At 48.2% G+C, this 20,572-nt stretch overlaps 1 protein-coding gene across 2 annotated transcripts in view; it reads left to right on the forward strand.

Annotated features, from left to right (window-relative positions):
- The window catches only part of OVOL2 (ovo like zinc finger 2), a 46,877-nt gene that overhangs the window by 16,697 nt on the left and 9,608 nt on the right, over nucleotides 1–20,572 (forward strand). Inside the window, exon 4 of one of the 2 annotated variants that reach the window (XM_074406201.1) lies at nucleotides 16,946–17,296. In XM_074406201.1, coding sequence (XP_074262302.1) covers nucleotides 16,946–17,262 — 317 coding nt within the window. In that variant the 3' untranslated portion in view covers nucleotides 17,263–17,296. Of the gene's footprint in view, nucleotides 1–16,945; nucleotides 18,184–20,572 lie in introns of those variants that run through there. The other variant, XM_039479363.2, reaches the window with a different exon arrangement.

Genomic DNA, 20,572 nt, shown 5'->3' on the forward strand with positions numbered 1-20,572 from the left:
TCCTAGAAACACCTGGCCTCCATGCTTTCCCGCCTGAGCCCCATCCTCCACACATCTGCCAGAGTGATCTCTCCGTGAGAATTCTAAGGACTCTACTTCCCTGCTAAGAAATCTCCAGCTCTGAGCAGAATGAAATCCAGACTCCTCATCTCTCATCTTGGTGGGTTTTGTGTAAAGGCCTTTACAATGTGGGTCCCATCTTCAAATCCCGCATCCTATTCTCAGCCCATCCCAGCCCGTCACCTCCCATCCCATCTCCACCTATCACAGCCCACCTCAGGTCAGCCCGTCTCACGCCAACCCATTCAGCGCATCCTATCCCATCCCATCTTAACCCATTCAACCCTATCCCGGCTACCACCCACCCTCCCAACAAACTTACAGAATTTAGCATCTACAGACTAGGTGCAGTGGTTCATGCTCATAATCCTTGCACTTAGGGAGGCCAAGGTGAGAGGATTGCTTGAGGCCAGGAATTGGAGACCAGCCTGGGCAACATCAAAAGACCCTGTCTCCACAAAAAAATTTAAAATTAGCCAGGCGTGGTAGTGCATGCCTATAGTTCTAGCTGCTTGGGAGACTGAGCCTGGAGGATCACTTGAACCTAAGAGTTTGAGGCCATGGTGAGCTATGATTGTACCACTGCACTCCAGCCTGGGCAAGAGAGCAAGACCCTGTCTCAAGGAAAAAAAAAATGGTTTGCTATCTGCCCTCCCTGAGCTCTTTCAGTCCTGGTATTTTGGTAGGGATGGGAACATGCTCTTTCCTCCCTCCAGATGGGGCTCCCAGCTACTCGGCCCCCATACAGATTCCTTCTTAGGCCTCTGCATCCTATTTTCTAGTTCATATCATGCTCAATTGCTCTTAGAGAACTGGCTGAGCTGCCTCCCTGGTCTGGAAAGAGTATCTGCTACCTTAGAGAGTGGCTGGCATCCTGAAATATTTCTTTTTTCCTTTTTAAAAACTTTTTCTTTTCTTTTTTCTTTTTTTCTTTTCTTTTTTTTTTTTTTTTTTTTTTTTTGAGACAGGGTCTTGCTCAGACTGAGTACAGCCACTAACTCCTGGACTCAACTGACCCTCCCACCTCAGCCCCCCTAGTAGCTGGGACTATAGGTGCATGCCACCACTCCCAGCTATTTATTTTTATTTTGTATTTTTTTTTTTTTTTGAGACGGAGTTTCGCTCTTGTTACCCAGGCTGGAGTGCAATGGCTCGATCTCGGCTCACTGCAACCTCCGCCTCCTGGGTTCAGGCAATTCTCCTGCCTCAGCCTCCTGAGTAGCTGGGATTATAGGCACGCACCACCATGCCCAGCTAATTTTTTTTGTATTTTTAGTAGAGACGGGGTTTCACCATGTTGACCAGGTTGGTCTCGATCTCTCGACCTCGTGATCCACCTGCCTCGGCCTCCCAAAGTGCTGGGATTACAGGCTTGAGCCACCGCGCCTGGCTTTATTTTGTATTTTTTACAGAGATGGGATATTGTCATGTTGCCTAGACTGGTCTCAAACTCCTGGGCTCAAGCAATCCACCTGCCTTGGCCTCCCAAAATGCTGGGATTACAGGCGTGAGCCACCGCACCTGGCCAAAAACTTTTTCTGAAGAGAACTTTTCATTTCAGTGTGACGATGTACATCCAGAAAAGTGCACAGATCCTAAGTGCTGACCTCAACCAGTAGGAAGTTTTACAAAGTGAACATACCCATGCAGCTAGCAGTCAGGCTGAGAAACACTATTTCCAGCCACTAGAAGTCACTACCCTTCCCGGTCAGCCTCTTTCTCTCCAGGGAAAACCACTGTTGCAAATTCTAACAGCTTAAGTTACTGTGGCCTGTTTTTGAGCTTGATGTCAATGTAATCCCACAGTGTTCTCTTACGGCCTGGTTATATGGCTTCTTTTTTTTAATTCCTAGCACCAGTGAATCAGTAAAAGTTTGACTTCCGTGAGGCTAAGCTGGGCATGAGGTAGGGATGAGGAGAATGCTTGGGGGGTAGTGGCGGATCCATAGGGCAGTGGGGGGTCTTATAAGAGATCTGAGGGGAGGTATCGAGGCTGTCAAGAGACCCACATGGCAGCAGCAAATTGGGACCACTCCTGAAGTTGCTGGCCATTGGTGGCCCTGGAGGCTGTCTCTGCCCTTTATCTCTGAGGATGTCCTTGATGGCATTCCCTGCCTGGGTGGACTCTGGTCACTCCCCACCCCTGGCTTCTAGGACGCAGTGCAGGGGACCTGGGGAGCATGGCTGGCTGTTGGTACCTTGGAGTAACCACGGAACTGGTGGCATTGCTTCACCTGTGATTGAATTAATTCTCCATTGCTGGAGACTAAGGGAAATATTAGGGACGGGCAGCTTCTCGGAGAAGACTTTACAAGTTGAGATGGTCACATACTAGTTAAGAACTCCTGATCTGAGGTAGCTGACTGTGAGACTTCATCTAAATTATTCATCTTTCACCTTAGTTTTTCCATCTCTGGAATGGGTGTGATGATTTTAATACTTGCCACTTAAAGTGATGGTTGTGAGGTTTTCGGGCCAGCATTATAAAAAAGTGCTTCTTACATTGTAAGTGCTTAGTAAACATTAACTATTATTGGAAGTAAGACTGCAACAGTTGGCAGAGGCTTCCTGAGGACCTGATGTGTAACAGACCCCAGGATTCACCTCTGTGCTCGTGGAGCTCTCAGCCAAGAGAGGGAGAAATAACTCAGACATCTGACTGTGAGACGAGTGAAACAGCAGATCTGCCAGACAGAAAAGTGGCACATGCCAAAGGAAGTCCTAGGAGGTGCCTCCCTGCATGCCAGGGAGGCCTCTCAGAAAAGGTAGCCTTTCGGCTGGGCCTTGAAGGATGAGCGAGGTTTCTACAGCATGGTAGAAGGAGGAAGGGCATTGCTGATGAGGAGTGTCTTAGTTTGGGTTGCCCAGGAAGCAGACCTTGGCACAATAATTTGGATGTGAGCAGGTACAATATATTGGGGGGCAACCCAAACTCAGGAATCACAGTGGAGGAGGGAGGGGAGGCAGGAGGGAAGACAGCCAATTAGAGCTCATCAATAATAAGCGGGTTATCCATGCGTGGTGGCTCACGCCTGTAATCCCAGCACTTTGGGAGGCCGAGGTGGGTGGATCACAAAGTCAAGAGATCGAGACCATCCTGGTCAACATGGTGAAACCCCGTCTCTACTAAAAATACAAAACATTAGCTGGGCATGGTGGCGCGTGCCTGTAATCCCAGCTACTCAGGAGGCTGAGGCAGGAGAATTGCCTGAACCCAGGAGGCGGAGGTTGCGGTGAGCCAAGATCGCGCCGTTGCACTCCAGCCTGGGTAACAAGAGTGAAACTCCGTCTCAATAAATAAATAAATAAATAAATAATAATAAGCGGATTATCACTGTGGGCAACGGGGGCTCAATCCCACTGGAGATCCTTTGAAGAACCATATAGACTGCACCCCAGGTTACTGAGTCAGCCCCCATCCCTCCTGCTTGGGTGTCCATCCTGGACCTCCTCACTGCTAGGCAGTTCTCCTACCCACTTCCTGCCCCAGCCCTTTGCAGGCCTGGAGAGCATTCTTAGGCAGAGAGATGCAGGAACCATCTGAGATGCCTGGGGTCTGCTGGGGGGCTATGAGGGGGGAATCTGCCCTGGGGGGCAGAAGAGTTAGTAAGTGAGGAGCGTGGCTCGGCAGAGATGGGGAAATCCTTCAGAGAGTACCACGGCTCCTGCAGGCGGAAGCAAGCCACACAGGGTCACTCTCCTTCATGCCAGGCCCCCAGCCTTTATCCTGTCATCTCAGACTCCCCCAAACAGTCTGTACTGTTGTTCCCCACCTTTTGCAGATGAGGGAATCAGGCTCAGGGAGCTCACACAACCCATCAGTGGTGGAGCTGGGAACCAGACTGGCTGGCCCTGAAGCTCATGGTCTTTTATTCTCTGTAGGGTCTCCTTCTCTGCTCCTTTTGCCTCCCAGTGCCTTCCTCAGCATTCTCCATGAGGCAGGGGCCTCACCAGCCCACCCCGCTACAGTTTCTATCTAGGAGCCTGCTTGCTTCTAGAGGAGGATGAAATAAAGGGAAACTCAGACCTCTAAGTAGCATGAACTGCACACTCCAGCTTGGGGTTTAGTAGGTTGTAGAGGAGCCTGTGAACATGTGACTTTAGTGGTGCCAAGATGTCCTCTGCCCACAGAGGAAGCAAGAAACGGGGGCACCTGTACCCCCCACGCCCCGGACTCCCAGCCTGAGGTTCTCAGATTTTCTCCATCTCCTACTGTTCTAGTCACTTCTGCAAGGGTGCTGAAAATAATTTAAATTAGTGAATAAAAATACCTTCCACCTGATGCTTTCCCAAAGGGCTTCACAGTTATCGCCTTAGGGGAAAGGCTAGGGTTTAGGAGACAGCTAGGAGTGAAACACCCTAGAGATGTGCTGCCTGGTCCACTAGCCGCTGGCTGCGTGTGGCTCCTGAGTCCCAGAGGTGTGGCTGGTCCAAATTGAGATGTGTTGTATGTGCAAAACAGACACTAGATTTCAAGCTGACATGCAGAGAAAAAAAAGGGTGTAAAAGAATCTCAATTTTTTTTTTTTTTTTTTTTTTTTGAGACAGAGTTTCACTCTTGTTGCTTAGGCTGGAGTACAATGGCTTGATCTCAGCTCACTGCAACCTATTCCTCCTGGGTTCAAGTGATTCTCCTGCCTCACCCTCCCAAGTAGCTGGGACTACAGGCATGTGCCACCACACCCGGCTAATTTTTTGTATTTTTAATAGAGATGGGGTTTCTTCATGTTGGTCAGGCTGGTCTCGAACTCCCAACCTCAGGTGATCTGCCCACCTCGGCCTCCCAAAGTGCTGGAATTACAGGTGTAAGCCACCACGCCTGGCCAAAAATCTCAATTCTTAATATGGATTTTACATTGAAATGGTAGTATTTTAGGCATAATGAGTTAAACAGAATGTATCACTAAAATTCATTTCACCTGTTTCTTTCTACTTGTTCGATTGAGGCTTCTACAAAATGTTAACTTATAAAGTGGTTTGCATTTTAATTTGTATTGGACAGCAGTAAGATAACCTACAGATAATATTTAAAAATTTTAATCATAATTTTGACACTTAAAGTGATGAGCAAATGGAACTGTGGAAATGTTTTAGACCTATTTGCCCCACCCTGACCTATTTCTGATGAAGGTGTGTCTCTAAGTAATAAAAGACCAGAAAGAGCAACCCAGCCGGGGCTTCCTGATGCATCAGCTGGTCGCAAGCGCAGAGGCACGGGCCTGCCGAGGCATCTCTTCAGCTCCGTCCAAAAGAGACAGTTAGTACAAAGTGCAAAAATATGGGTTTCTCCGATGTTGCTTTAGTTCATGTGAACCAACCTCACAAGCTCCAAAAGACCTATGGGAATTCAGTGGGAATTTGGTCTTTCCTTTGCTTTTGTTTTTTGTGTTTTTGTGTTGGATCTTGCTCTGTTGTCCAGGCTGGAATACAGTGGCTCCCATCTTGGCTCGCTGCAGCCTCTGCCTCCTGGGTTCCAGAGATTCTCCTGCCTCAGCCTCCCAGGTAGCTGGGATTGCAGGCACATGCTACCACGCCTGGCTAATTTTTGTATTTTTAGTAGAGATGGGGTTTCATCATGTTGGCCAGGCTGGTCTCAACTTCCTCACCTCAGACGATCAGCCTACCTGCCCTCCCAAAGTGCTAGGATTATAGGTGTGAGCCACGATGCCGGCCTGGTCTTGCCTTTGAGCTGGGAGTGTTGTATTTTTGCTATTGGTTCTTACAAGTAAATGTTGTGTTTAGGCCAGAAACAAAGATATAGACACTTAATATAAATATGGCAGATAACTGAATGAGGGGTATGTTTGTTTGCAATCCAATTAGACCAGGCCATGACCAATTTAAAGATTTATCTGGGACCTCAGAACCTTTTGTTGGAGAATTGTAGCTATTATACTGATGGGGTGGGCAAAGACAGTGAGATAAAGAATCAGGGTTCACCTGTACCCTCCCCACTCCCCATCCCTTCCTTTCCCCTGCAACTACTGCGCGAACATGGTATCTAAGGAAAGACTCAAAACCCAAAGAAACATCTTGAAAAAGATCCAGAGAAACTAGAATCTGAAAATTTCTTATATTAATATCCAAGTAGATGAAAGAAAAGATTAGGACTTCTTCTTTGGCTGTGATTTCACCCAAGAAAGGTAAATCAGAGCGGGGGGTGTGTGTGTGTGTGTGTGTGTGTGTGTGAGAGAGAGAGAGAGAGAGAGAGAGTGTGTGTGTGTTAGTTAAATGGTATCTTGTTGAAGACTAGAAGAGAGAAATTGACCTGTGCAGAAAAAACTCCAAAAACATTTTGTGAAAACCTATCAGCAAACAAGTGGCTATTTTCAATCCAAATTGTCTTAGGTGGGGTTTGGAAGCGGCTTCCCATCAAAGGGTTTATTGAGGGAGGGCTGTAAAGAGGAGCCTGTGAGGGCAGAGGGTGAGCATGGGTTGTGCTCTTAGCTTGAGTCCAACCTCGACCTCATCCTGGGGGGACTGAGAGTGTGAATGAACTCCAGGGTGGACCTGCTACAGGCAAAGTGGGGGCAGGGACCTTTTTACCCCTATTTCTGACATTGGCTGAAGGCTGCGTCTGACCTGAGCAAGGTCAGGCAGACACTCCTAAGCATCTGGAAGGTCACTTGCCCAGTGCTGATTCCTTAAAGAAGGGGACGGCCAGAAGCTGTTAGCTGCCACCACATGACAGCTGGGGACAGGCAGTGACTCAGAAAAGCAGTCTGGATGGGAAGCCAGTAGCGGCCACTATATAACTGAGGGCATTGCTGTACTTCAGTGAAGTTGACAGGATCACTGAGGCCAACATGGGAAATTCTGCCTGCTGACCAACCCAAAATAGAGAGAGGGGCATGAGCTTCCAGAAAATGAATGTGTATTCAGTTCACAGTCTGTGAAAACCATCATGGGCCTGTTTTTGTAGGATATTGCTTTGGACTTATTTAAGTGTTTTACATTGAACAGGCTAGGATGCTTCCTAAGAATGGCTCTCTGTTGAAGTAAATGATTTGCTTTGGGAGGAGAGGGAGGAGATCTGTATTGTAGAGGAACAAATAATAACCAGCCCTCCCTACTCAAACTGTGGTCCTCGGACCAGCAGTGCCAGAGCCCCCAGGAGCAAGCATGCAGGAAGTGCCAGCTTTGGAGTGCCCAATGTCCCAGGCCCATCATTCAAGTCCAGCATTTATGGAAAGTGTTTTATTTCACTCATTTGTAAAATGACTACGTATTCTGTGAAAGAAATTCAGACAATATAAAAAGCTGCAGAGAAGACAGTGTAAAAAGGCTCATAAACAGCTGAGAAGGGCACACACATCCTCGGGGCTCCCGGCTAAGACTTTCTAAGACTTTGCAGGAAGCTGTGTGGCCCAGGGAGGTCATGAACCCTCGTTGGTTATGACTTTACAACACCGGCTGGAATAAAGGAGACAGTTCAGGACTCCTGTCATTCCTAGGGAAGCTGCTGAGTTCCACCGAAGCTGCGGAATTCCAATTTTGAGGTCGGGGAGGTGGGGAGGGGGCACCGGCCCCACCCTCTAGGGCGCCTTCTGGCCTTATCTTCCATGGAGGAGGGGGGCTACATTCAGAGGGAGGAGAAGGCACACAAATCCCATCTTGATTAAAGAGGAGAAAACAATGGTGTCTTTGTTTGGAGCCTAAAGGGAAGAATTGACTAGATTGGGAAAAAAGCAGATTGAGAGATGTTTGTAGTGGAGCAGACCAAGAAGAAAGAATCAAGTCATTTCCACCCCTGCTGGCCTGAATGCTGTCATGAGGAATTGCCTGGTCCGGTTAATAAACCCTCTCCTCATTGTTTTATTTTTAATTTGCATTTTATCTTAATTTATTTCTTAGCTAAAAAGGTAATATGCTCATTAGGAGAAAAAAGGACAAATAAAATTTAAATTCCCTTCACAGGCCAAGCCCCATTTAAACCATTTAATTTTTTTCCCAAAAGGTTTTAACGCATATTGCTGTTTTCATACAATACATATCTTGAAGCTGGGTGCGGTGGCTCACACCTATAATCCCAGCACTTCGGGAGGTTGAGGCAGGCGGATCACTTGAGGTTAGGAGTTCGAGACCAGCCTGGTAGGCATGGTGAAACCTCATCTCTACTAAAAATACAAAAATTAGCTGAACTTGGTGGTGGGTCATTGTAATCCCAGCCACTGAGGAGGCTGAGGCAGGAGAATTGCTTGAACCCGGGAGGCAGACGCTGCAGTGACCTCAGATGGCGCCACTGCACCCTAGCCTGGGCAACAGAATGAGACTCTATATCAAAATAATAATAATAATAATAAAGAAGGCCAGGCACGGTGGCTCACGCCTGTAATCCCAGCACTTTGGAAGCCGAGATGGTCAGATCACCTGATGTGGGGAGTTTGAGAGCAGCCTGACCAACATGGAGAAACCCCGTCTCTATTAAAAATACAAAATTAGCCGGATGTGATGGTGCATGCCTGTAATTCCATCTACTCCAGAGGCTGAGGCAGGAGAATCGCTTGAACCTGGGAGGTGGAAGTTGCGGTGAGCCGAGATCACACCATTGCACTCGAGCCTGGGCAACAAGAGCAAAACTGTCTCAATAATAATAATAATAAATCAGAACACAATTTCCAGTATCGAGGGACTGTGCTTTTTCTGTTCCCCAATTGATGACATTTGTTTCCATTTGCAGATATCATTCCTCCCTCCCTCCCTTCCTTACTTCCTATCTTTCCTTCTTTCCCTCCCTCCTTTCTTCCTTCCTTTCCTTTTTTCTTTTTCTCTTTCTCCTTTTCCTTCCTTCCTTCTTTCCTCTCTTCTCTCCTTCCTTCCTTCCTTTCTTTCATTTCAGGCAATCCTACCATGAATATATCCTGTATATCTTTTGCCTCTCTGTGCGAGTCTTCCTGTAGGTTAATTTCCCTGACGTGGAATTGCTGGATAGATACACTGTGATTTTTTTTTTAATGGACATTGCCAAATTGCCTTCCGAGGAGGCTGCTGTAAGTGTCCACTCCCACAGCATGCCCATAAAAAGCTTCTTACTGAAGTTCACCTTCAGATAAAGTTCAGTAAAGGAGCAGTTGAGCTATAGCAAGGAAAGCAACTGGAAAGTTTCAGTAGTGAAGAATTTTCCTTGGGGACGTGTGGCATGGAAGCTTGATTTGCTATTAGGAGTAAAAAATTTGAAAACAACAAACTCTTTTTAATAACCCAATAAACAATATGTTTCAGACTAGGTAGAACAGCTTGATGATACAGAATTCAAAAGGGCAGACGGCAAAAGCAGTCCCCTCCCTCCTCCGCCAGCCACACTTTAAAAATATATCCTTTGCGGCCGGGCATGGTGGCTCACGCCTGTAATCCAAGCACTTTGGAGGCCAAGGTGGGCATATCACCTGAGGTCGGGAGTTCAAGACCAGCCTGACCAACATGGTGAAACCCCGTCTTTATTTAAAAAACAAAAACAAAAAAACACCTCTTCTTTTGTTGTGAAATAAATAATACATACAAAAGTATACATATAGGCACAATTTAAAGACAAATCTGCAAAATATTCGTGTGCAGCCAGCTTATTTTTGTTTTGTTGTAAGATAGAGTCTCGCTCTCTTACCCAGGTTGGAGTGTAGTGGCGCCATTTCAGCTCACTGCAACCTTCGTCTCCCAGATTGAAGTGGTTCTCCTGCCTTAGCCTCTCAAGTACCTGGGATTATAGGTACCCACCACCATGCCCAGCTAATTTTTTTTTTTTTTTTTTTTGTATTTTTAGTAGAGACAGGGTTTCACTCTGTTGGCCATGCTGGTCAGCAGCTAGCTTATGAATGGGGCTTATCTGCATGATGTTGAGCTGTATCCCATTGAGAACTTAGTCTCTCTCAGTGAATCCTCAGAGCAGCCGTGCAAGACCTATGACACCCTGTGGCTGGTGAGGAACGGCTTTTCAGGCTGGAGCAGCTGCTCCCGTTTCAGATCTGCAGCCTGGCTTTTCAGTGGCCTTGGACTCACTGCCATGTGGGTGTCAGGAGGCTGGTGATGTCTAGTGGATGGGTGATGCTCTTCAGTCCCCGTGTCCTGCTTTAGACACAGGCGTGATTGGCCTTTGCTTGAGAGCACAATATGGGTGAAGCTCAGTGGTGGCAGGGGCCTCAGCATCAGTCCCTCTTGCCCAGGAGTCTCTCTAGCTACCTTTGTCCCCCTGAGTGTGTGGGTAATGGGGGTGCTCTGGGAGGGAAGTGCTTGTTCTTTTTTTTTTTTTTTTTTTTTTTTTTTGAGATGGAGTTTCGCTCGTTACCCAGGCTGGAGTGCAATGGCGTGATCTCGGCTCACCACAACCTCCGCCTCCTGGGTTCAGGCAATTCTCCTGCCTCAGCCTCCTGAGTAGCTGGGATTACAGGCACGCACCACCATGCCCAGCTAATTTTTTGTATTTTTTTTTTTTTAGTAGAGACGGGGTTTCACCATGTTAACCAGGATGGTCTCGATCTCTTGACCTCGTGATCCACCCACCTCGGCCTCCTAAAGTGCTGGAATTACAGGCGTGAGCCACGGTGCCCGGCCCGAAGTGCTTGTTCTTAAGCCTAGAAAGGGTCACCAAGGGGCTGCCTCATGGCAAGCCCTGCACCAATGAATGAGGAGTGAATGGTGACGTTTACAATAGAAAATGGGGTAGCAGAAGTGCTGGGGCACAAAGCAGAGCATTTGACAGAAGTCAGAAGTGGCCTAACTAGAGCTTCTGGGCCTATGTCTACTTTCCTTCTCTACCTGCAAGTTATTCATCCTCCAAGCCAGGCTCCAATTCCACTCCCTCCCTGGAAACAAAGTCCCCCCTGCCATCATCTCTGTTGTTCAGATGATGCAGGGCTTTGGAATCTTCTAGCTTTTGCTGTCCAGGCCTTGCTGTGTGCTCTGCTCCGAGAAGATGCTCAGAGCATGTGTTGACTGAAGAGAGGAAGGAGACGTGGCCCTGTGCACACGGGGCGAGTGGTGGCCGGGCTGGCCTCTCCCAGGGGGCAGATCATCTTTGAGGGTGGGAACCTCCTCAGCAGTGTGTTGCATCCAGGTTAAGCCTGATATAAGTGCGCCAGCTTCCCCGTATTTTTAGTTTGATGTTTTAAAACAGCAGTGGGTTATTTCTACTAGCTAGGGAAAGGAGCAACTAGTCTCTGGGTGATGAGCTGAAGGTTTGAGATCAGGTTTGCCACTTGATCTGCTGGGTAGTGGGAGCCAGCTACTTGCTGCCACGTGGGCCCAGAAGGCGGGGAAAACACAGGGTCTGCATTGCAGTGCTAACGTGAAAGCTAAGCGGGTGCATTCCTTAGGAGAGAAGCCTGTAGCCTTTGCCTGGGTGAAAAACTAGTCCCAAAGATGTGATCTTTCTTTCCTGGAACCAATAGGGTTCATCCATTCATTCAATATTTGATTTTTAAAATTTTGCCTTAAAACATTCTTAACCTTGATTGGTGAGGTGTTTTGTTTTTGGTTTTGTTTTAAGACAGGGTCTTTCTGTCACCCAGGCTGGAGTGCAGTGGCACGATCATGACTCAGAGTAGCCTTGAACTCCTGGGTTCAAGTGATTTCTCCAGCCTTAGCCTCCTGAGTAGCTGGGACCACAGGGGCATGCTGCCATGCCCAGCTGATTTTTTACTTTTTGGTAGAGATGGGGGTCACCCCCTGTTTGCCAGATTAGTCTTGATCTCCTGGGCTCAAGCAATCCTCCTGTCTTGGTCTCCCGAAGTGCTAGGACTACAGGCGTGAGCCATGCACCCATCCTAGAATAGTTTTAAGAGAAAAGGCGGGAGATGTGTTGTCATTCCACTGCCCAGAAGGAACCACAGTTAATACGAAAATTATTGTCAATTAATTTTCATCCTGGCAGGTGGCTGGAGATGGGAAGTAGCGCAGACAGGGATGCTATGGCAAGTGTACCCTCCAGACCTCTCCAAAACCCCAGGTTTATGTTTCAGAAAAATGTACACCCTTGCACATGCCAATGAAAATGTACATTTATTTAGAACGCTCGTTTTCATAGTTGGCTACACACTAGACCCTCCTGGGGAAGCTTTAAAAAAAAAAATTCTGCTCAGGCAACACCCAGAGATGACATATATTTATTAATCTTAACATACATATGTAGGCCAGGTACGGTGATTCGCACCTGTAATCCCAGGACTTTGGGAGGCCGAGGTAGAGGTCAGGAGTTCAAGATCAGCCTGGCCAACATGGTGAAACCGCATCTCTACTAAAAAAAATACAAAAGTGGCCGGGCGCGGTGGCTCAAGCCTGTAATCCCAGCACTTTGGGAGGCCGAGACGGGTGGATCACGAGGTCAAGAGATCGAGACCATCCTGGTCAACATGGTGAAACCCCGTCTCTACTAAAAATACAAAAAATTAGCTGGGCGTGGTGGTGCGTGCCTGTAATCCCAGCTACTCAGGAGGCTGAGGCAGGAGAATTGCCGGAACCCAGGAGGCGGAGGTTGCGGTGAGCCGGGATCGCACCATTGCACTCCAGTCTGGGTAACGAGAGCAAAACTCCGTCTCAAAAAAAAAAAAAAAAAAAAAAAAAATACAAAAGTTAGCCAGACGTGGTGGCAGGCACCTGTAGTCCAGCTACCTGGGAGGCTGAGGCAGGAGAATTGCTGGAACCCAGGAGGTGGAGGTTGCAGTGAGTCGAGATTGCGCCACTGAACTCCAGCCTGGGAGACAGAGCGAGACTCTTCAAAAAATAAAATAAAATAAAATATATATGTACATATATATAATTTGTAGAAAACATGAAGGATCACAAGAAACTTGAGAGTTAACGACTGGAGAAGGAAAGGTACATGGGGTGACGGGGATCTTTTCTGTTTTATTTTTTAATTTACTGCTATTTTCATCGTAAAACTGAGGGTACATTACTCTTAAACAACTATTAATAGAAACCTTTTATGATTTATTTTATTTATTTATTTATGTTGAGACAGGGTCTTGCTCTATTGCCCAGGCTGGAGTGCAGTGGCACGATCTTGGCTCACTGCAACCTCTGCCTGCCGGGTTCAGGTGCTTTTCGTTCTCTCTCCCAAGTAGCTGAGGTTACAGACATGGGCCATCACACCAGGCTAATTTGTGCGTTTTTAGTAGAGACAAGGTTTCACTGCGTTGGCCAGGCTGATCTCGAACTCCCAACCTCAGGTGATCTGCCTGCCTTGGCCTCCCAAAGTGCTGGGATTGCAGGCATGAACTGCCGCACCCAGCCTATTTTTTATATTTTAATAAAAGGTAACTATTAGGGCCAGGTGCAATGGTTCATGCCTGTAATCCCAGCACTTTGAGAGGCCAAAGTGGGCAGATCACCTGAGGTTGGGAGTTTGAGACCAGCCTGGCCAACATGGTGAAACCCTGTCTCTACTAAAAATACAAAAATTAGCTGGCCGTGGTGGCAGGCGCCTATAATCCCAACTACTCAGGAGGCTGAGGGAGGAGAATTGCTTGAACCTGGGAGGTGGGGGCTGCAGTGAGTTGAGACTGTGCCACTGTACTTCGGCCTGGGCGATAGAGCGAGATCAGTCTCGAAAAAATAAAATGAAATATTATAAATGAAATTGCAGCTTCCTAATCCCAGCCCCTGACCTATTACCTGGGGTCTCTGAGGCAGGCCCAGGAATGTGTACAGGGTCTGCGGGTTTCTCCAGGTGGCATCCTTTCTGTCTCTAGGCTCTAGGAAGGTCTCGTGGCTCTGGCTGTGGCCCCTTCATGCTCCATGCACCCCAGCACCATCTTCTCCCTCTCTTAGCTTCCACACTTATGTGACGTGTGTCCCCTTCACAGCCATAATCCTCTCTTTGAGAGCCTAAGTTAGACCTTACTATGGTGATTTCTTAATTTCATTTATTTATTTATTTATTTTTTTGTTTTTGTTTTGTTTTGTTTTTTTGAGACGGAGTTTCACTCTTGTTACCCAGGCTAGAGTGCAATGGCGCGATCTCGGCTCACCGCAACCTCCGCCCCCTGGGTTCAGGCAATTCTCCTGCCTCAGCCTCCTGAGTAGCTGGGATTACAGGCACGTGCCACCATGCCCAGCTAATTTTTTTGTATTTTTAGTGGAGACGGGGTTTCACCATGTTGACCAGGATGGTCTTGATCTCTTGACCTCGTGATCCACCCGCCTCAGCCTCCCAAAGTGCTGGGATTACAGGCTTCAGCCACTGCACCCGGCCTATTTTGAAGCAGAGTCTTGCTCTGTCGCCCAGGCTGGAGTGCAGTGGCACAATCTCGGCTCACTGCAACCTCTGCCTCCTGGGTTCAAGCGATCCTCCTGCCTCAGCCTTCCCCAATAGCTGGGATTACAGGCATGTGCCATCATGCCTGGCTCATTTTTGTATTTTTAGTACAGGTGGAGTTTCACCATGTTGGCCAGGCTGTCTGGCGCTCCTGACCTCAGGTGATCCACCCGCCTCAGCCTCCCAACGTGTTAGGATTACAGGTGTGAGCCACTGCACCCAGCCAATTTCATTTATTTTTGTGCAAGGTTTAATATTGGACTCTGCCCACAACTAAAGCCCAATAAAACTTGCTGATATACTCTATGGGAATTTCCGAGAATCTGTCATGTGAGATTTCAGCTTAGTGTGTTTGCTTCTGTCACACACCAGTCTCAACCTTTACCAAAAAAAAAAAAAAAAATCCACTTTGATTTTTAGATTCAGGGGGTGCATGTGCAGGTTTGTTTTTATGGGTACATTGCATGGCGCTGAGATTTGAGGTTCGGAAGATCCCATCACCCAGTTAGTACCCAATGGGGAGTTTGTCAGTCCTCGGCCCCTCCCTCTGTCCACCCTCGGGTAGTCCTCAGTGTCTGTTGTTCCATCTTTAAGTCCCAACCTTCTTTTTGAGTGTGAGCCTCCTGTTCAGCCACTGGCTCAAGGGGCGACCTTTGCCGGTGTAGGGCACTGAGCTGGGTGTGCTCTGAGGTTTCTGCTCTGTTACCTTACCTGACCTTAGGCAAGACCACAACCAGAATCTTAAAGATCTTAATTGGTGGCTCTTAAAAGCCAATTTAAACACTGGGATATCCAGTGACGTTTGTTTTAGATTCCTGACTTCTACCCCAGATCCACTGAGCTGGTTTTAGGAGAAACGAGTTAAGATTTTCTTTCTTTTTTTCTTTTTCTTTTCTTTTCTTTTTTTTCTTTTTCTTTTTTTTTTTTTTAGTTTTAGTTTTTTTTGTTTGTTTGTTTGTTTTTTTGAGACAGAGTCTTGTTCTGTAGCCCAGGCTGGAGTATAGTGGCACAATCTCAGCTCACTGCAACCTCCGCTTCCTGGGTCCCGGTTCAAGGAATTTTCCTGCCTCAGCCTTCCAAGTAGGTGGGATTACATGCACATGCCACCATGCCCAGCTAGTTTTTGTATTTTTAATAGAGACAGGGTTTACCATGCCGACCAGGCTGGTCTTGAACTCTTAACCTTTCGATCCACCCGCCTCGGCCTCCCAAAGTGCTGAGATTACAGGCGTGAGCCACCGTGCCCATCGAGTTAAGATTTTCAAAAGCTCTCCAGGTAATCCCGAGGCGCTGGCAAGCATGTAAAATACTGTACTGTCCAAGCTTATCTAAATATTCCATTGCACACACAGAGAGAGAGTCTATGTTTCCGTTCTTTATCTGAGATCCTGCCACACACATTAGTGAGTAATCATGGAGGTAGGAGCGGCAGTTCTTTGATGAGGCTGCTCTATGTTGTACCTGTGAAATCTCAGCTAGAGGGCAGGTCCCACTAATGTTAGCCCAGTTCTAACGCCAGCAGTACAAGAGCTTATTTGGAAATGATTTTTGTAACTACAACAGACACCTCAGTGTCCTGCTGATGGCCTGGGAATCTGCCATTTCTGGGCACACCTGTCCAGGTGGCGACTGCCCACGCTGCACCTCTGCCTGAGGGGTTTCCTGCTGATCCCAGTCTGTCTGCACAAGGCAGGCAGAAGTGCTGGGAATGGAGAATCACAGCCACCCAGGAGCAGCTGGGAGCCAGTGACTCACCCCAGCTCCTGGAGGGGCAGGATGACGCCAAGTGCGTGCCGGACTGTCTCCTTGCATTGCGCAGAAGGACTGGACTCGAGTTGCCCACCATGTAACTGGCTGGGTAGCTCCCCCTGGACTGGATCCTACCCCTCCCTGCCTCACATCTTTGTTCCAGCATAGGTTCTTCCTGGGATCACCTCTCAAATAAACTACTTGTACTGGAATGTTTGTTTCAGGTTCTGCTTCTGGGAAAACCCAAATTAAAAAAAAAAAAAATTTTTTTTTAAGATGGAGAATCATTCTATCGCTGAGGCTGGAGTGCAGTGGCTCAGTCTTGGCTCACTGCAACCTCCACATCCCGGGTTCCAGCGATTCTCTCATTTCAGCCTCTCGAGTTGCTGGGACTACAAGTGCATGCCACCACGTCCGGCTAGTTTTTTGTATTTTTAGTAGAGATGGGGTTTCACCACGTTGGCCAGGCTGGTCTCAAACTCCTGACCTCAAGTGATCTGCCCACCTCAGCCTCCCACAGTGCTGGGATTACAGGCGTGAGCCACTACCCGTGGCCCAAATTAAATTTTTTTTTTTTTTTGAATTTACTTTGCTCACAATAATGAAAACATTAAGGTGGGCCAGTTGAAAGAATAAACATCTTCCTCCCTAAAGCAGGAAGTGCTTTTTTTTTTTTTTTTTTTTTTTTTCCTATGTTGGCATCCGTTTGTGTTAGGTTTGCTCAGGTGGATGCTATGAGCCTTTGTAGATGGTTTTGTCTCCTGCTCTGACCGTTGTCCTCATGCTGCCATGAATCCTCGGTCAGGATGACTTTTACTGGTTTCATAGTTGGGTTGTTCTGACTTGGTTGTGACCAACCGATGCTGTGTCTGCCCCTTGTCCTTGCAGGCATTCGTCCCTACAAATGCAGTGTCTGCAATAAAGCCTTCACTCAGCGCTGCTCCCTGGAGTCCCACCTGAAGAAAATCCACGGGGTGCAGCAGCAGTATGCCTATAAGCAGCGGCGCGACAAGCTCTACGTCTGCGAGGATTGCGGCTACACGGGCCCCACCCAGGAGGAACTGTACCTGCACGTGAACAGTGCCCACCCGGGCAGCTCGTTTCTCAAAAAGACATCTAAAAAACTGGCGGCCCTTTTGCAGGGCAAGCTGACATCCGTACACCAGGAGAATACCAGCCTGAGTGAGGAGGAGGAGAGGAAGTGAGAAGGAAGGGGAGGACAGATGTTCACACTGCCATGTATGTCTACGTGGATTTTTGGTTTTCAGCGTTCCCCACCCCACTGGCTCTTCTTAATTAGAAATGTCCAGTTCACCTCTGTGTCCTTTTGGAACATCAGCCATCGGATCCGTTCCAAGATTGTCAGTTACCGTAGTGCCGTCAGGCCCTGTAACCCGTGTCCTGTCTGGTGCACTTGCTCACATTCACCAAAGTTTGTTTTCCACGATCTTGATAGCCAAGAACACCGTGTGGGCTTTTTTCTTTTTTTTTTTCCCCCAAGGATTTTCACACATGGAGGGAGAGGTATTTCTTAGAGCAATCATCATTTTATGGTGCCTTGAAATAAAAATACTTCGACTTGAAATGCTGTTTAAGCAAGGAAAATGAATTTTGTTATTCTGAAATAGTTTACAGAAATTATTTTAATAAATGAAATGTTCTTGTGAAGCTTTCAAAGGCCAAGTGAAACACTGACCCACAGCTCTCTGTTCAGAGCTTATTGTGTGATGTTTCGTTTCAGGAGATGGGGAGGCTGATTACGTTGTATTAGCGGTGTGGGTTTGAAGAAGCAGATCTTTCTCTCTCTTTTTTGTTTTGTTTTGTTTTTGAGACAAGTTCTCACTCTGATGCCCAGGCTGGAGTGCAGTGGTGTGAGCATGGCTCACTGCAACCTTGACCTGCCAGGCTCAGGTGATCCTCTCCCACTTCAGCCTCCCAAGTGACTGGGACTACAGGTGTGTGCCACTATGCCCAGCTAATTTTGTATTTTTTTTTTTTTTTTTTTTTTTTTGTAGAGATGGGGTTTTGCTATGTTGTCCAGGCTGGGATCAAATCTTGAGTGTTGGGTGGAAGAACAAATGGCTGATTAGAAAAACCTGCACTAAGGGGTAGGCTCATGCAGGCTGGTGGGCAGAGACGCCTGGGGTGGCGTGGCAGGGAACTCAACTCGAGGGTCTCTTTTTATGGGCCTGGTCACTTTGTCTGCAGAGGTCTTGGCTTTCTGTGGTTAGGATGCGCCGGCTGAAGCCTCTTCTTCCTCCCTTGAATGGGCTCTGGGGCCGACCCTGGAGCTTGAGAAATGTTGACTCCTCACTTGCAGGAGGGATAACAGTGTCAGGAGTTCCCTCAGGGTGCGTGACAGCTGAATGCAGTGACCTCTGCTACCTCCATCTCCTCACCTTGGAGGCCTGTGTCAGAGCCATGGAAGGCAAGACTCTGATAGGGCAAAATGTGGGCAGCTGGCCATGGGGGGAGGGGAGGAGGTTTCCTCATCCTGCCTGCCTCAGGAGGTATTTGCCACAGGCTGGGAGCTGCTACCTGAATTGAGTAGGAAGTTCAGATCATCTACACCCCAATCACCTACACTGCGTCACCTATACCCCAGTCACTTACACCCTGATCACCTACACCCAGTCACCTACACCCCATCATCTACACCCAGATCACCTACAACCTGATCACCTATACCTGGATCACCTACACCCAAATCATCAACACCCCATCACCTACACCTCATCACCTATACCCCAATCATCTGCACCCTGATCACCTACACCAGGCATCCCCAGACTACAGCCCGCAGGCAGCATGCAGCCCCCTGAGGCCATTTATCCAGCCCCCTGCCGCACTTCAGGAAGGGGCACTTCTTTCATTGGTGGTCAGTGAGAGGAGCACAGTATGTGGCGGCCCTCCAACGGTCTGAGGGACAGTGAACTGGCCCCCTGTGTAAAAAGTTTGGGGATGCCTGACCTACACTCTGATCACCTGCACCCTGATTACCTATATTCCATCACCTACACCCCATCACCTATACTCCGATCACCTACACCCCATTGTCTTTTCTTGCCCACTCCTGATCACCACCTGGGCCACTCCTTGATCTAGGGAAACGTTGCTAATCCTCGTCTTGTTTCCCGCCTCTCTGCTTCCTCTCCTCTTCTTTCCTTTCCCCTCCCTCCTTTCCTTCCACCTTCTCTCCTTCTCTCCCACATTGTGTGCCAGGCATTATGCCAAGATCTGGACATTTTAAGTGGCACATTCTATAGCTTGAGCCAACATTTCTCTTCCAATTCAGTGCTTTTGTTTCAGAAGGAAAGGAAACAAACCCTTTTGGGGCAGTGAGCTAGGTAGCCCTCACTGGGCAGATGTTTTCTGGGAGAATCCTCAGAGCCCCCCTGGGGTCTCAAACCTGTTTCCATGAGTAGATGAGGCAACTACAGAGGCTGTTTTCTGGAGGTCGGAGGCAGAGGCCAGGAATCCTGATTGAGGGAAATGCCTCAATTTCCCTCTCTCCTCACCCTCTCTTCAAAAAAGAAAGCAAAGGCTTCAGGCTGGACTGGAACCATGCAGAGGCAGATATGAGACCAGGGCTGACTAGGCGGTGAGGTGGGGGTGGGGGGTCCTCACCTCTCTGCTGCTTGGGCTGGCAAGGTTCAGGGGCCAAGGGGCCCTGCCCTGCCTCATCTGAAGCTCCAGGTTCCTGGGATGAGGCTGTAGCACAAAGCAATCTAAATGACCCCTTCAGGCAGCAGCAGCAGCAGGGGTTGAACCTGGCACTCAAGTATCACAGGTAGAGCCTCGAAGGACAGCCAGCGCCGAGGCTCAACCCTGACTCCAGAGAGCAGAGTACTAACATTGTGTTCTCTCCTAGCACCTGCCGCGGAGGAGACTGGCTGGAAGGTGGCTGATTTACTTTCTTCTTGGTGATCTGAGTCATGTAGACAACAAAAGTGAGCATTCTTAGAAAGGAATATCCAAATGACAGGACTGGGACCGCTGGCCTGTGCCTGTTTTGCACAGGGAATTGTGAACCAGTTGACGTTCTCTTTAGGGTCAGGTTTTTACTAAGCAGAGCTCTTGGTTACAAGGGACAGAAACCCAGTGTAAAACAACTTTAGCAGAAAAGGGAATGTAGGAGCGGAAAAGCCTAGGGTCATTCCGGTTTCAGGGGTGGCCAGATCTGGTGCTTACATGATGTCATCCTCTCTTACCTCTCTCTGTCTTTTAACTCAATTTCCCCAATGATGGCTTCTTTCTCAGGCTGGCACAAATGGAGGCTGGATGGCCACCCACAGCTCTGGACTTCTGCCTCACAGTGCAGTTACCCAGTAGGAGGGTTTCTCTTTCAGGCTAACATTTTGGGTGGATTTGGCTCTTGGGCCCACCCTCAACTAATTGGTGTGCCCTGGGAGATGTGCAGCTCTCTGGACCAGACCTACACCCCTCCCCCGCTGAACTGAGTGGAAAGAACGAAGGTCAGCTGCACCCCTGGTCTGGGAGCAGTGAGAAAGGGGT

Source organism: Saimiri boliviensis, chromosome 9, assembly GCF_048565385.1.
Source record: "Saimiri boliviensis isolate mSaiBol1 chromosome 9, mSaiBol1.pri, whole genome shotgun sequence".
Lineage (NCBI taxonomy): Eukaryota > Metazoa > Chordata > Mammalia > Primates > Cebidae > Saimiri > Saimiri boliviensis.